This window comes from Eucyclogobius newberryi, unplaced genomic scaffold, assembly GCF_026437365.1.
Source record: "Eucyclogobius newberryi isolate DKJ021-1_F unplaced genomic scaffold, fEucNew1.0.hap1 SCAF_4, whole genome shotgun sequence".
Classification (NCBI taxonomy): domain Eukaryota; kingdom Metazoa; phylum Chordata; class Actinopteri; order Gobiiformes; family Gobiidae; genus Eucyclogobius; species Eucyclogobius newberryi.
Window position 1 is genome coordinate 4,425,997 of NW_027316056.1, and position 16,739 is coordinate 4,442,735.

General features: G+C 44.3%; 1 protein-coding gene across 2 annotated transcripts in view; it reads right to left on the bottom strand.

Moving 5' to 3' along the window:
* Positions 1 to 465: 465 nt before the first annotated feature.
* The window catches only part of vegfc (vascular endothelial growth factor c), a 71,105-nt gene continuing 54,831 nt past the window's right edge, over positions 466 to 16,739 (bottom strand). For both annotated transcript variants that reach the window (XM_072463812.1, XM_072463813.1), the window contains exons 6-7: positions 12,611 to 12,929; positions 466 to 592 (exon numbers count right to left, since the gene is read on the bottom strand). In XM_072463812.1, the coding sequence (XP_072319913.1) occupies positions 484 to 592; positions 12,611 to 12,929 (428 nt within the window). In that variant the 3' untranslated portion in view covers positions 466 to 483. The remainder of the gene's footprint in view (positions 593 to 12,610; positions 12,930 to 16,739) is intronic.

Consider the following 16,739-nt stretch of genomic DNA (forward strand, 5'->3'; position numbering starts at 1 on the left):
AAGCATCCTTATACTTTTACCTCAGTGCAATCTTGGCAGCATACTTGTACATTTTCAGCCATTTAACTATACTTCTACCACTGCACATTATAATAACATCTGACAATATCCAGTATATTTTATTTTCATCTTATACTTTACATGATACAAAAATATTGATCACAGTGTATTTCCATGAAAAAAGTCAATAAACAAGCAGAAAATAACATTTAATAAATTATATAATCCAAATCTGACATAAGAATACTGTGATAAAATTAATACAAACACATTCAAATTATTTAGACAATATTTTAAAGTCTTCTTCTGCCCTTTCCAGCTCCTTTCTCCTACATTATAAGTCCTTTGAGTCAGTGCATTTCCACCTTCATTTGACCAGAGTCTGTTTCTCTGTTTATCCCGTGTGGTTCAGGTCCATAGCTGCCTCCACAGCTCAGGGGACGGTGAGAAAAGTTTTATCAAATGTTTGTTTTGGGTTTGGGTTTAGTCCAGTCGTCTCCAGTGAGACGGTATACAGCGGCACACTTCTTCACTGAAGGAGAATCCTGGTTCACAGCGCCGCCTCCGCACTTCACACGGGGGACTGACACAGCTGAAACAAAGAAAGATTGCAAGATTTAGCAACGTGACTCAATACTCGCTCAAACCATAAAGGTGGAGATTGTATACTTTTCAATCTGAAATGAAGTTGTGTGAGCTGGTTTCTTTAAGAGATTTTTCTCAATTTTTTACATTTAGTCAGGTTTTAATCTCTTAATGTCTTTATTTTAGAACAACTGTGTTTGTGATTTGTTTTTTAACAATGCTGCAGTTGACTTGACTCAGGTTACCTACATAAATCTCAATTTGTTATGAAATAAAGGTTAACACCCTTACGCTTAGGCCATTCACGCATGGGACCATCTTTGTCCATCAAAAGGGAACTCTCAAGCTGCTTAATATGCTGTGCATAAACATAATAACCCACTTATTTCCAGTCAACTCAACCATTCTGGGAAGTTTGTCCAAATTCACAAATAAAAAATCACCTTAAAATAATATACATACTTAATAGGTTTTTTATATGGATTCTGCCTAGAAATCTTTTTTTTACAAGTTTCTAAAACTAATTTGAATGAATTTAATTTCAGCTTTTAAAAGAGAATTGTCAAACCCCAACAAGAGCTCACTTTAGTGTCAATCAGACCAAACCTCCAGACACCAGCTTTACTCATTCATATATTTAACAAAGACAATGTAATCAGGATTTATAATCTGAATTCCTCTGTGCAGAGCTTGTTTCTACTTCTAATTAGAGTAAAACAGACATCCAAAAAACAGAGTCCAAAACTACAGAGTCTCAGCTTCACGAAGGCTCCAGCCAATTGTTTGTACACCAGAGGGTTCAGGACAGCTTCAGTTTTAATTGACCTTTTTCTTCAGTCGTTTTAGGAAAAATAGGTCCCTTAAGCACAATGGGTTTTAATAAATAAAATAATCAAATAGCCAGAATTCTATATGCCACTAGCGTCCTTTATTAGTTTTACCCGCACTATCTTAAGTGATAGGAAAAGCCCCTTGGAGGCTGACCAGCTCCTCCACCAAAAGCAGTTTGTGTAACATCAGGAAACTTAACTGAAATAGAAAACGACTGTGTCATTGATTATGTAAGGGAGACCCTGAAAAGGGGTGAGGCGGTATGAGTATTGTGATCCTAAAAAAAACCTTCCAAACAGTCAGTCACAACCTGCTTTTATCCAAAATGTCATCGTTTATCATCTCCCTGAGGCTCTAGGTTGACTTAAGAGTGGCCAGAACAAATCCTCATTTGTGTATGGGCATATCTTAGTGTTCCTCAGAACTGAAACTTTAATAAATCAGACATGGAAGATCATAGCAACAAATCCTTTGGTCTTTATGTTTTCATTGGGACAAAAGAGCCTTTGACGTTACAATGTCCCACATAGTTGGTGTAATCGCTCATTCGTCCAGGAATGTTCCATTGTAGAAAGTCTGTTGTATCATCTGGACTCTGTTTCTAGAAAAATGCAAAGTTTCGACTCATTCAAGAGTTATTCTCAATCTGCTAGTCGAGTCTGGAAACTCAGATATTTATCCTACTCAGAGTAAGCCCCGCCCACTGGGCGGGACCTCCTGATAAAGAGAATTTTTGGTTTCACTTGAGACGGCTCTTCTTTGTTTTCTAACAGCCCTGAGATGGGCTATCTACATCCTATTGTAACCTGACTTTCACTCCCTCCTCACTGAGTACCTGATTAGCATCAGAATGCAAAGAAATAGGGTGAACCAGTTTTTGTCTTAAAGTGTCGCCTTGTTTAAAATAAACAGCTGTCATGCCTAAAAATTATTTTCAGTTTTCCCTTTGTCACTTTTGTCCGGCTTTTTGGTTCTGATCACTCCAGCTTGTGCTGTAGTGGGAGCCAGACATTCTAAACATCCGGGGCTTAGCCCAAAAAGAAAGGGAGGGGGTTCATTCTGGCCAATATGATGTGGTTTTAGTGCAGTTACAGACAGTAACCCTCCAAAGGCAAAGACAGCGTTCTGAGAGAGCTCCTCCCTCCAAAAAACGTTGAACAGAACAGCAGAGGTGACAATTAGTTATTCAAGAAATTGTACATCTTGGTGTTCTTTAAAACAATCAGTGACAAAACAAAAATGAAAAACATGCACCTGACAGGGCTCGATCTCACAACACTAATATCCATAGACTGTTGCTCTGCTGTCTGAGCTTGTCAGCCTTTAAACACAAGGCCGATCTTACCTTTAGCAAACACCTTCCTCAGTGAGCTGTTTGTCCTGTAGTTTCTCTGCTTTAGCTTTGTAGATGAATAAAACCTGAGCCACTGCTACACCGACAACCACAATGAATTCATGGTTTGAACGATTATTTGCTGTTGTTGTCTATTCTACGTTAGATAAACTTTGTTTTTCAGCACATGTTCTGAATGTCTCTTTTTTCCAGTCGATCTGCTCTTGTGTCCTTCACTTTTTGTAAAACCTCAGTTAAATGATGTAGAAAAGGCCAAATTGGTCAGATTGCATGACGTGCTGTAAACACTGCGCACTTTCTAGCTCCCGCCCACTTTCTACATGCAGCCAATTATACATCAGTTCAACAAAAATAACCAATGAAACGGGTAAAGAGGACGCTCTACCTGTTACGCTAACCACTTGGTGACGTCATAATGCATTTTAAAACAATTAAAAGATCCAGGGCCATGTATCTGTCTGTAAATGTCCCCAGAATTGAAAGGATGTGGTGTTAAGACAGATGTCTAGTAGTTTGCAGATGTGTTTCGGTGTCAGGTTGTGTCCTCCTGCAGTCTGGTCCTAACTACTGCTACTGCCTCAGAAAAGGAAATGGGACGCGACATCACATGAAACCATTAGGTCATCTGGGTCCATTTGGAGATGTTTCACTTTGTCCACAAAATGATGTGTGTGTTTTCCACATGATGTTCTGAGTTCCCCACCAATGGTGCCAAGATGGTTGTTAAATGCTTGGCCACATTGTATGTGATGGACACATGTGCTGCACACAATAGGTCTGAGTGGAACATCCCCTTTGTGGATTTAAGGAAGGCCGTAAATGCATGGAATAGCTTCCCCAGGATGCAGTCTGTAATACAGAAGTCTATAACCTCATCCAACAGCTTGAAAAAGATGTAGCCACCGGTCAGATCCCCTTTCTTTGGCTTCATAATCAGCTGTGTTCCTGTTCATTTTAAACCAGGCAACACTTTAAGACAAAAACTGGTCCACCCTAGATGCCGACACAAAAATAGAGCAATGTAGTGTATTCTATCCAATGCAGTGAAGAAAATAGTAAAGAGCGGTGCACTTCACAAGAGGCTTTATCAACACAGAAGACATGCAAATTCAGGACCCCAGAGTGTCGTGCATCTTCATCTTAAAGCCTCAAACCACTTGTTCTAAGCAGAGAGAAAAGATGCTTTGAAAGAGGAGTTAAAAAGGAAATCTTTGTTAAAAAGAGAACCCTTCTTTAAACTGAAATGGAGGTCTAAGATTCAACCTTCCAGTTATATATATATTATATAATCATATTTTGAAACCCTGGAGTGGGAGACGCCCGGGGAATTCTGATGCTAATCGGGTACTCAGTGAGGAGGGAGTGAAAGTCAGGTTACAATAGGATGTTGATAGCCCATCTCAGGGCTGTTAGAAAACAAAGAAGAGTCGTCTCAAGTGAAACCAAAAACTCTCTTTATCAGGAGGTCCTGCCCGGTGGGCGGGGCTTACACTAAGTAGAATATAAAAACCTGAGTTTCCAGACTCGATTAGCAGATTGAGAATGACTCTCTTAGCCTGCCACAGGAGCAGACACGGAGAGCGGGGCACCGGCTCCACCCGGAGAAAAGCAGCCCCATACAACCAAGGTACAGCCCCGTTTCTCTGCTTTCCCCGCTCCACAGACGGGGGCGATCTGGTCACAAAACTGGACTCAAATGCGTCTTGATTGGGCTAGAGCAACGCCGGCGTCTGGTATGTGGACTGCCGCTTCTGTCCCAACGTCTTTGTTTTGTTAGTCGTTTCCATTGTTTTGTTTTGTTCCCGCGTCTCTGTGTTGTCTTCTGTCTACATCCCTGTTCCTTAACTTCATCGGACATTACTGCACCGTCCATCACTCATCTCCTCCCTCACTCCTGGACTATCTACTGCCCTAGCCGCCAGCTAACAGCTGGCTTAACACCTGCGGAGGTCCGTCATGGTATCGCGGGGCCTCCCTGCCGTGCAGACAAGGTCTGGGGCAACCAACGCCACTCACTCCACCAGCTTCAACACCCGGTCCACTGCTGCTTTTTCACAACTCTCTGCCCACCAGCTTCTAGTTAACCAGCCTCTAGCCACCGCCAACATTCTAACTGGATTACTCTCATCTGCTGCTACGTTCCATCTCCTCCTCGGACTATCACTCCCACGCCTCCAGGCCACCGCTCCACCAACTTCTCGCCTACTCACCTACACCGCTGCTGACCTTCACCTCCTCAACCATAACCACCGTCTCCCAGCTACTGCTGCCTCTGCAGCTAGCTCAGCTGGGATCCTTTGCCGGCCCCGCTACATCCACAGGGGCTCTGGTCTCTCCCATAACCAACACTCCAACGACGGCTCACCTATCCCCTCACTCTGGACTAGTTTTCGCCCCCCTGTCACCCCCACCTGCCGCACTGCCAACCTCAGCAACCTCCGCCCCCCCACCCCTGCGCCCCCATCCATCTCCGCGCCCCCATCCATCTCCCTTGCACTGCTGAACTGCCGCTCCCTCGCCAACAAATCACCTGTTATATCTGAACTGCTACTGGACAATAACATTGATCTGCTTCTCCTCTGTGAAACATGGCAACAGCCCCTGGACTTCTATGCTCTCAACCAAGCCACTCCCTCCAACTACACTTACACTGCCAAACCCCGCCTCTCCGGGCGTGGGGGAGGTCTTGCTGTTATTCATAAAAAATCTACATCCATCACTGAACTGAACCTCAACCTTCCATCCATCTCATCATTTGAATACCTCGCCTTCTCCCTCCCCAACTCTATCACCGCTATCCTGATCTATCGTCCCCCAAAGCCCCACCCCTCTTTCCTCACTGAATTGTCTGAACTCCTCACCATCGCATCCTCTCTCTCTGCCCGCCTCCTACTCACTGGTGACTTCAACATCCACATTGACTGCCCCAACGCCCCACTGACATCCGACTTCCTCTCTCTCCTGGACTGCTTCCATCTCACCCAACATATTGACTTCCGCACCCATACCAAAGGCCACACTCTGGACTTAGTCTGTTCCTCTCTCCTACCCATATCTAAGCCCCACCCCCTCCCCTTCCCACTCTCTGATCATCTCTGCATCCTTTTCTCCGCCCCCCTACCCTCGCCCCACAACCCCAAAAAACGCACCATCACCTACCGCAATATCAAGTCAGTCAACCCCCTCACGCTCTCCCAGCTCATATCCTCTGCTTTCCCCCCTGACTTCCCCCCCTCTTCCCCCGACGACTATGCTGTCATGCTCAACACCACCCTCTCCGACTCCCTTGACTCCCTAGCCCCCTGGAAAACCTCCTCCGTCTCATACATCAACCCCGCCCCCTGGTACACCCCTGAACTCCGCACCAAGAAGCAGACTGGCCGCCAACTCGAACGACTCCTCAAAAGAACCCGCCTCACCGTCCACGCCGAAGCTTTCAAATTACACATCTCCTCCTACCGTGACGCTCTCCAAGCCGCCAAATCTGCCCACCTCTCCACCCTCATCAACAGCTCCCACCGGAGCCCTCGCACCCTGTTCTCCACCGTCAACAAGCTGCTCCAGCCACCGGACATCACTCCACCCTCCTCCCCTGACCTCTGCAACTCTTTCCTCCTTGCCTTCAATGACAAAATTTCCAAAATCAACAGCTCCATGACTGCCGTCTCCATTAACTCCATCACCACCCCCACCCCTGCCCCCCCTCCTCTCCCTGACCACCCACCCTTCCCTCCCCTCACCCCCTTCTCCTCTGTTAACTCCTCTCATATCATAGACCTCATCACCGCTTCCAAAACCACCACCTGCTCTCTCGACCCCCTCCCAACGACTCTAACCAAGGCCTGCCTCCCTGCTCTCATCCCCCATCTCACCACCCTCTTCAACCAGTCTTTATCCCTCGGCCATGTTCCTTCCATCTACAAACTGGCCTCCATCACCCCCATCCTCAAAAAACCCACCCTAGACGCCGCCAACCTCTCCAACTACCGCCCCATCTCCAACCTGCCGTTCCTCTCAAAAACGCTGGAACGCATCGTCGCCGCCCAACTTCACACCCACCTCCAGTCAAACAACCTCTATGAACCCCTCCAATCTGGCTTCCGCCCACTTCACAGCACTGAAACAGCCCTGGTCAAAGTACTCAACGATCTCCTCACCTCTGCAGACTCCGGGGCCCTCAACATCCTGTTACTACTAGACCTCAGCGCAGCCTTTGACACTATAAACCATTCCATCCTCCTACAAAGGCTGCGCCAACTGGGTGTTGGGGGCTCTGCACTTGACTGGCTCACATCCTACCTCACCAACAGGCAAGAGTTCATTTCCCTCTCCGGTCACTCATCCACCCTCTCCCCAGTAACGCAGGGGGTCCCCCAGGGCTCAGTCCTCGGCCCCCTCCTCTTCATCTGCTACATCTTCCCCCTTGGTCACATCCTCCGCCAACTCAACCTGGACTTTCACTGCTACGCTGACGACACCCAGATATACCTCACCACCAAATCCACCCAAAACCCTCCCCTCAGCCACATCGAAACCTGCATCTCTACAATAAAATCATGGCTCACTCTCAACTTCCTCAAACTGAACAGTGACAAAACAGAGCTCCTCCTCATTGGCACCAAATCCACTCTCAATAAAACTGGTCCCTTTTCACTCAGCATCGACACCTCGACCATCACCCCCTCTACCCTGGTACGCAATCTCGGTGTCATCATGGACCCCACCCTCTCCTTCACTCCCCATGTCAGCCACATTGTCAAGACCTCATACTTCCACCTCCGCCGCATCGCCAAAATCCGACACTGCCTCACCCTCCCCGCTGCTGAATCCCTCATCCATGCCTTCATCTCATCCCGCCTTGACTACTGCAACTCCCTCCTCACTGGCATCTCCTCCCATTCCCTCCATAGACTCCAAATGGTCCAAAACTCCGCTGCCCGCCTCCTCACCCACACCCGGTCCCGTGATCACATCACTCCCGTTCTCCGCTCTCTCCACTGGCTCCCCATCAAGCAGCGCATAAACTTTAAAATACTCCTCCTCACCTTCAAAGCTCTTCACCACCTTGCCCCCCCCTACTTGTCTGACCTCCTCATCCCCCACCGCCCCACCCGAGCTCTCCGATCCTCCTCCTCTCTCACCCTGACTGCACCAACATCCCGACTCAAAACTTTTGGCGACAGAGCATTCTCCCGAACAGCACCCCGACTCTGGAACTCCCTCCCCCAACCTGTCCGCCACTCTCCCTCACTCACAACATTCAAATCCCGCCTAAAAACATACCTCTTCACCCAAGCCTATGACCTCCCCTACCCCTAGCCTCCTCTACCCCATTGCCTACTCTTCTACCCCCTGTTACATCCCCATCTTTTTCTCTCTATTTCTTCTGTCTTGTTCATTTTATCTGTATATTAATGTGTTCTGTACGTGTTGTCCCCCCTGTCTGTAAATACCCCCCCTTTTTTATATATGTTCAGCGTCTTTGGGTCACTGAAGTGACCCAAAGAAAAGTTATTATTATTATTATTATTAGGCCCGAGCGCCACAAGCTGGCGAGAGGCCTATTAATCTCGTAAGGCCGTGCGAAGCACGGCTGCGAAAGTGCGCACGTAGTGCGCACGAAATCGAGCGCGAAGCGCTCGCCCACTTCCAAACACTCACTAACGCACTCCTCCACTCATGCACGCCCCGTGCATACTAATTAGTAGTAGGAAAATGGAACATTACCGTTGTAAACGGGCGAAGCCCGTGCAAAAGTGCGCACTAAACGAGCACTTTACATTGAGATGACGACCGCGAAGCGGTCGTCATCCCCATATAAAGCACTCATTTGCGCTAAGTAGCTCACGAATACGTTCCCCATCTCTTGCATGTTCCGTTCATATAAACATGTAATGCAAAAATTGAACATTATTACTGTATAGAGGGCCAAAAACACAAAGTGGGCGGAGCCCACTCAAAATTAACGAAAGTACCCGTCAGTGACCAGGGACCCACACCATGAGGTAGGAAAGCGCGAGCGCTTTCCGAAAATGTATAGTTTATGATATTTGAAAAATGGGAAACATTGTTTTCGCATCGGAATATTATTCTTTCTTCTTCTCGGGACCAACCCCCCTATTTTTCACCCAGTGAACATTGACGAAAAGTCACAAAAATGTTCACACCTCTAAAAATCGTGCCTCTCTACATTCTGGCTATTTCCCTTTTCTAAAACAAAAAAAACTGGCGCGTCAGCGCCCCCAAATGTACCAAAAATGCATTGAGAGATGGGAAATGACCCAAAAAAAATCTGATCGTAAAATCATGAAATTTGGCGCCGAGGTAGATGGTGACAAGAGAAGTAAAAAATATTATTACGGCAACGCCGTCCACCCAACCAAATGTCGGCCATATTGGTTCAAAAATGGCTAAACATGACTTCGGAGTTTTTCCAAACGTCGTACTTTTACGAACTCCTCCCAGGGCGTTGGCTCTAAAAAGCTGAAATTTGGTGAAAATTTTACTGAGGAGTGGGACATCAAAAGTTATCCAAATTACATTGATACCTCTCACGGTCTCTGTGCGGCAAAGCCGCAAACTGTAGCTAGAATTTCAGAAATCTCCCTTATTTAAAATTTCTGCCGTTTGCGCAGATAAAGTCCGAATTGCGTCAAATTAGAATCAGTTGTTAAACTCTTTGCCCTAAACCTACTTGAAGTGAAATAAATTCATTTGGCGCCACAGCGCCCCCTACAGATTTTATATGGAGGTTAAATGTTTAGTTTTGCGAAATTATATGAAATTTGACACACAACTCAATTTTGGCAACCGCATCAAAAAAGTCAATGAGACCCATGTCATAATTGTTATGGCGTTGCCGTAACGATGACCGAAACCTTTCATGTTATTCCAATGGGGAAATCGCCAGAACATGTTTACACTTTAGACTTTCACAAACTCCTCCCAGGGCGTTAGACATATTAACCTGAAATTTGGTGAGACTCATCTTCAGGACCATCAAAAGTTATCCACATTTTCATTCAAAGAGTTACGGTGTCTGTGCGGCAAAGCCGCACATTTTGCCAAGAATTCAAAATAAAATAGCTTTTTGATGGTAAAACAAAGGGGAGAAGATGTGACAGCGTCACAGATTCAGCAGTAGGCGTAATGAAAGGACAATTGGGGCGCGTTAGCGCCCCCTCCTCTTGCGGCGTGGCGGCGGTGTGGCGAGGGCCGATCATTGCCGCTTGCGGCTATATTTATTATTACTCTTGGATGAGAGTTGAAACGTTTTTTTTTTCTATAAAACATATGTCCCATATAATGTATGGATGTAAGTGGATTAAATGAAACAATTGGGTGTAGATTGGACCGTTTTAGTTGTTTTCAGGTGAAATTGTATGTTGAGAGAGCAAACTGACCAAAAAACTAAATAATAAAAAAAGAGCTTTGCCTGTACTGTCTCACCTTGAATTTATATTCTTCTTTTGGATTTGTGTCTCAGTCATATTAAAATTATATTCATATAGGAAAAGTGGATGAAATGTTTTGCCCAAGTGGAGCAGGGACAAATTTTACAAAAAAATAAAACAGAAACAACTTTTCCTCGATCACTTAAATTGAACATTTTCATCAGAGCGGTTCATAAAATTGACAATTTACTGTGCTCTGGTGTAATGTCTCTGTACTCCCAAGTCCTCCATTAAGATTGTCTGTGGTGTGTTCAGGGGCAAAAGGTCAGAGTTGTGGTTTAGATTTCACCCAAACTGCAGCAGCTCTTCAGGGACTTACAGTGATTTACAGCTGAACATTCAAACAGAAGACTACACTTAGGACAGAGTTACCACTATTTATAAGTGCAACAACTAAGGCTATTGACAGAAATATTGATTTTCAATAACAACCTGTATTTAAGCACACATTTTAGACATTATTTGTATTTGTATTAGCCTTTGAGCATGCTCGTGAGTACTTCTACTTTGGCATCTCATGTTTTAGAATAAAAATCAGACGTTCCCTCATCCAGATTGTTGTAAGAACTCCATCTACTGGCAGTAGAGGGAATTTCAAAGGGGAGAAAACAAAGCTTGAGCTAAATTACAACTCCGGGTATATTTTTGTTGAGGGAACAATGGTAAATCATGCTTAAAAGCAAAATTAAGTACAATTTGCATAATATGTGTACTTCAACCAATGTTACTTTACTTGCATAATTTTTAATTGTATGTCTGTTCCTTTCTGACTGGACAGCACATTTGACTCAGACTTCAAACACCACATCAAAATTTGGACCGGCAATCAAACATAAACTAAAGGGGAACTAGAACATTATGCTTTGTTTGCGTTGTTATTAGCCAAAACATGCGCTTGACTACCATCTCATGTTTTAGAACTAAGAAACAAATAGTTTATAGGAAAACCAAATACTTTTGTACCTCTGCCGTTTCCCACGGCACTAACTAAGTTTTGATGCCATCTGTTGGCTGCAGAGGGAATTGCACAAATTTTAAATACACATGGCAAACTAGCCTCCTGACTTCCTCTCCGTCACAGATCGAGAAAACACCACACATCAGGGAAATTCCTAATGGACTATTACATGGTTAAAAGCTCAACAAAGTCAAATTAGCATAATATGTGTCCTTTAAATCCAAAGTCTACATCAGGACTAAAGTAGGCTGAATCCAGGACTTCAAATCTGCTAAAATAAAGCTCAAAAGTTAAACAGGACTAAGCCAGACCCAAACGCTGGATTCCTCTGCTGCTGCGGGCTTCATAAATCACAGAGGAGTGGGGTCACAAGGGGTCACCGGTGGACAGGCTGGATGGATGTGAGAGAGTTACCGAGTGTTTCCTTCGTTTGAGGAGAGGAAATGGTTAAGTGACAGCTCACAGAAGTCATTAGCAACAGGGCTTAGATTACACACGGTTTAAGCTAGCAGCATTTACTAAATCTACTACTGCGGCTCGGGCGACGAGTGCTGGAGGAGGTGACGCAATGATGGGAAAAGTCAACAAAAATATTCAACTGGTTTGCGCTCAATTTAGTCCAAATGTTGACTTGATTTGGTTCTGTTCTAGTCCCGGTTTAGTCCTAATCTAGTCCATGATTAAAGCGTAGTGCTGTGGCCTGTATCAATCCTCCAAAATAATTGGTTGACTATTGACACAGTCGGCATTCGAGGGAACATCCACTAACGGACCTCTGTGGGTGAGACAATCCATTCATTTTAATGTAGAAGAGCTGCTCTGTCACAAACTGTTCAACAACTACAAGAGAAAATGCAGACTTTAGGAGTTATATTCTGCCAAACACAACCACACAAAGAAGAAAAAAGTGGTCCCACAGCCCAAATTTGTATGAATATCCAAGATTGCTAACGGTAGATTTGAGCTAAATGCTACCATCACCTGCAGTAGTTCAACATCTACAAAACATCTGTTTACTTTTCTGAGGTAACGCCAGGTCAACCATCTCTATTTAGACTCAAATTAAAATGTACACAATTCACAAGGAAATGTCTTAAAAGTCGACTTAGAAGTTCCCATCCATCCATTTTCTACCGCTTGTTCCCTTTCGGGGTCGCGGGTGACTGGAGCCTATCCCAGTGACTTCGGGCCTTAGGCGGGGCACACACTAGACAGGGGCCAACATGTCGCAGGACCAACACAGAGACATAGACATTACAGACAACCATTCACTCTCACATTCATTCACTAGGGCCAATTTAGAGTCACTAATTTTGCCTCACACATGCATGTCATGTTTGATAAACTTTTTTAGGTTTTCTCCTCAATTGATTGTTAAATATGGCACAAAAATACATTATCACAAGCATTAAAATCATCTCTGCTCACCTGCACGTGCCCTGGTGGAAGCGTCTCCCTCTGAGGAAGCACTTGTTGGGCGACTCGTTACATTCGCACGAACACTTGGATTTGTTGAGCGGCTGATGACGGGGGCAGGACTTGGTGCAGGTGCATTGGCAGGTGTCCGGGTCAAAGATGAAGTGCGGGGGGCAGGTGTGGCCAGAGGGGGCACTGCAGACGCACTGGCAGGAGCTCAGGTCCAAGCGACGATTCGGGCCGCAGGAACGATCGCCATGACGACACACGCACTGACAGGTCTCTGCGTTCAGCTCCTTATCGGGACCACAGACGTCAGAGGAGAAGAAGTCTGCAAGATGAACAGGAAACATGTTTTTGAAGGTTAAATAAGTACTTTTAAGTGTAATGGATGCAATTTGAACCTAAACCGAGCTTTAAATGAGTAAGAACCAGACAATTTTGAATTTGTATTCAATATTTAGCGTGAATAAACAGGATCTGACTGAAAACTGGTAAGTGCAATATTGTAAAGTTTGTGTGCTACTTCAAGGGCTGATCTTTATGGGAGAAAAATGCTTTTGGAGAAACGGCCTTTGAAGTTACAATGTCCCATATACATTTGAGTTAATTAAATGAAACAATAAAACATCTGGAGGTGCAGATTGGACAAGATTGTTCTTTTCTCATGAAGTCTTATATGTTTAGAGAGTAAACGGACCAGAAAATGAGAAAATAATTAGTTTTGCTTTGACAAACTGCCCTTTTCAAAGTGACACTATCTCTGTATGCATTTAACAGCAGCTAACTTTATATCCGATCCATGATAACCTTTGGACCGCATTTTCAACTTTTGTCCAGTACAAGTGCAGTGATTTTCCTGTACGCTGATAAACCTCGACTCCAGACATTCCTCTTTGTATTCGGTTTCCTCAGAGAAAACACACATGGTTTCTTTTGTGATTCTGGTTGATGCTTTTCGCTCGAGGATCTGACACACGCAGGCTGCACGGACACGGAATTTACTCACAAATACCATCACGTCAATCATTGTAAGACGGGCTGTACTTACTTTTTAACATATGTATCTGTAATTTACACTCCTTACATTATCAAAGCAGCTGTGATATGTTTTTAATCTCTCTGACTGCAAGTGTGAGCTCACTGTGTCCATAGGCAGGGAATATTTGAGGTTTAGGTTGTACGTTGGCTCCTCGGGTTCAGGTAGCCTAAACCCAAAGCGCTGAGTCAGGATAATAGAAGCTGGAATGCCAGTGTCTAAGCATGTACAGCTGTCAAACTGTCTTTAGCCTCAGTTATCAAGTTAAAATTAAGGGAAAAGTTCCTCATACTTTTTTACCACTTGTTTACTGTAATAGTCCCATCACCTGTGTGTTTCTGAACTTTTGTACTTTTAAGAGTTTCAGCTGTAGAGTTTTTAGGTTATGTTTATTTAGATAGAGTTGTACTTTTACATGAGTTTTGCGACCTCTGCCCTGATTGTAATATTTGATCATACAGGTATTAATTGTAGAAAAATATTCAGTTGTAGTCAACTGGACTCGTTGTGATACGTTTCGACTCTCATCCAAGAGTCATTCTCAATCTGAGGGAGAGAGTGAGCCAGGGACAATAGGAGGCGTATAGCCCATTAAAGGACTGATAGTAAACACAGAGGTTCGTTTGATAGAAAACAAAGAGGTTTAGTTTATGGTGAAACCAATAACACGTTTTCATCAGGAGGTTCTGCCCGGAACAGGGCAGGGCCTACCCAGAGTAGGATAAATATCTGAGTTCCCGGTCTTGATTCGCAGATTGAGAATGACTCTTTTTCTACAATGGAATACTCCTGGATGAATGAGGGATTACATCGACATAAGTTGCAGTTGTTGTATAGAGGTGGTGAGTTCCATTCTAAATATACAGACAAAAGTTTCAGAAAAGCTTGAGAATGAAACCTATTTTATTCTAAATCCAAGTTTTATTTTGGTTGGTTGACTCATGTCTGGTTGAGAAATCTTGTTTAGCATTCAAGGCACAAATGCTCAGAAAAAGCTCTGCAGTTTAACAGGAAGTCAAAAGCGCTTATTTCTTAAATCATTTCAGATCAATGTTGCAGTTTACAATGAGCAAAAATGGGTGATCTACGATATTGTAGTTTAGTGCAAAGTACAAGAAAAAAGCAGAATGTCTTCTTTAAAGTCTAGTATATATAAAAAAAAGAGCTTTAACATTTGAGTGATGTGAGCTTTTCTCATTTAACTTCCCTTTAAATGACTTTAAATTATGGCTTTCTTACTCACGTCAGCATTTTTCCAGGGTTATTTTGGATGAATGAATACTCTTTGTTTTGACAGATCCGCAGTGTCAGTTACAGCCTTTTGCAGATCTCACTGTGGTTACAGCGCTGAGCCCTGAGTGTGACAGTCATGGAGCTGCTCAGACCTTTCGATCAACACATCCCCCAGGACAGAGACTATCCTTTGTGGCTGTCCCGAAGTGTCCCGTGCACTGCCTTTCACGTGGCTGCTGGAAGTGAAGCATCTTTATTACTTTCGGAGGGCTTTGTTCCTTTGTTTCTACTGGGAAAGAGTCAAAATGGAAAATTGACAGCGTTTTTGTAAATATCACTCTGAAAGTTGGTGACGGCGGCTGGGCTCTAGCGTACGAGTGTCAGAGTGGAGCTGGTGGGGGCTGAAAGTGTTTTGGCTGAAAGGCACAAGTACGATTGTCACCATGACCATGACGAGACCTGGTTCAGCCGAGGCCGAGTTTGGCTTAAGATTGATTGACGCTCAGACGGTCCGTTTTTCCATTGGGGAGAAACTGGGTCAAGTGCAGAGCGGTTGGCATTTCAACCCGAGCTCTGACCAGTGCAGTGATGTTGGCCAGGACACTTGGCCCGCCTTCCATGGGTCACTTTGGTGACCGAGAGATTGGAGAGGTTGTCGGTGCAGATTGGCAGTCATTCGCCGAGATAAGCTTTGCTTTGCGTGTGAGGGGTGAATACATTTGAGCGTAACCACAGGGATTTTTCCGGTCTGTTGCTGTCAGCCTGTCATATCAGTCGTTACCCATATTTTGCAACGGACGTGTTGGAGAACCTGCAGGGAAACGGTAACCAGCGCAGCCGAAAAGCCATATCTGCTACCGAGGATCATGACGCTGATGCTAAAAAGCAAACTTGGAAACAGGATAACGGTTTATCTGTTCCAGTTCTATGGAATACAGATGAACAGACGGTGTTATAAAAGGAAGAGTGCTTTTTCCACAGTATTATTTAGTTTCTATTGGGATTTGAATGCATCTTACCTGTTGTGTAGAGCATTTACTTTGAATACAAACTGTACTCTACGAATAAACTTGCCTTTCCTTATTTTATCTTTATAAATAAGCTATTAGTAAATGTAAATTACTCATCAATATACAGCTAAAAATGCTTTAATGAATGGTCTGTCTTATGAAAAAGTTTACACGTGCTTTACAAACGTGCCAAATCTTCATGTAGATTTGACACCGCTCACCTCAAATCTTAAATAAAAAGATAAATAAACTTAGTGCTGTGCCCTTTTAGTGTTTATGCTTTTTGCTCCACTATAGCCTCCCGTATCCTTAGTAAATCTGGCCCAGTAAATTTTAAAATCACAAGCGATTGTAACATACTCCAGTGAAGTCTGCCATGGTGAGAAATGCTTTATCAAACAGGATGTACATGATCCAAAACCAGCATAACTCAACCCCCTTTAGAGCCCTTATTTACTTTACCTGACACATTCTCTTAAATATAACTTTTCTCTCACAGTTCCATAACCTGCCGACCCTCATCCGTCTTCCTCTGTAACACTTTCTGTATCTCATCTCAGCCCATGACGAGGGGTCAGGCTTGTACCTGGGACCTCTGCCACGCTCCATTATGGGGGTAATATTTCCTCATTCTCTGCACTCTGGATTGGATCTGGTCCACGGCTGTCGGGAGAACGTGCCAAACTCGGCTCATGTTTGAACACTTTGGGGTTGACGCTCGGGTCTTGCTCCATCAGGAGGTGTCTGAGTCCTGGGGTCGATTTTATGCCTTTTGGCCAGACAGGTTTTCCAAATGAGCCACTTTAGCAAATCCAATTTAGCTTCTGAACGCTTATACAGGATTTGAATGCTGACAAAA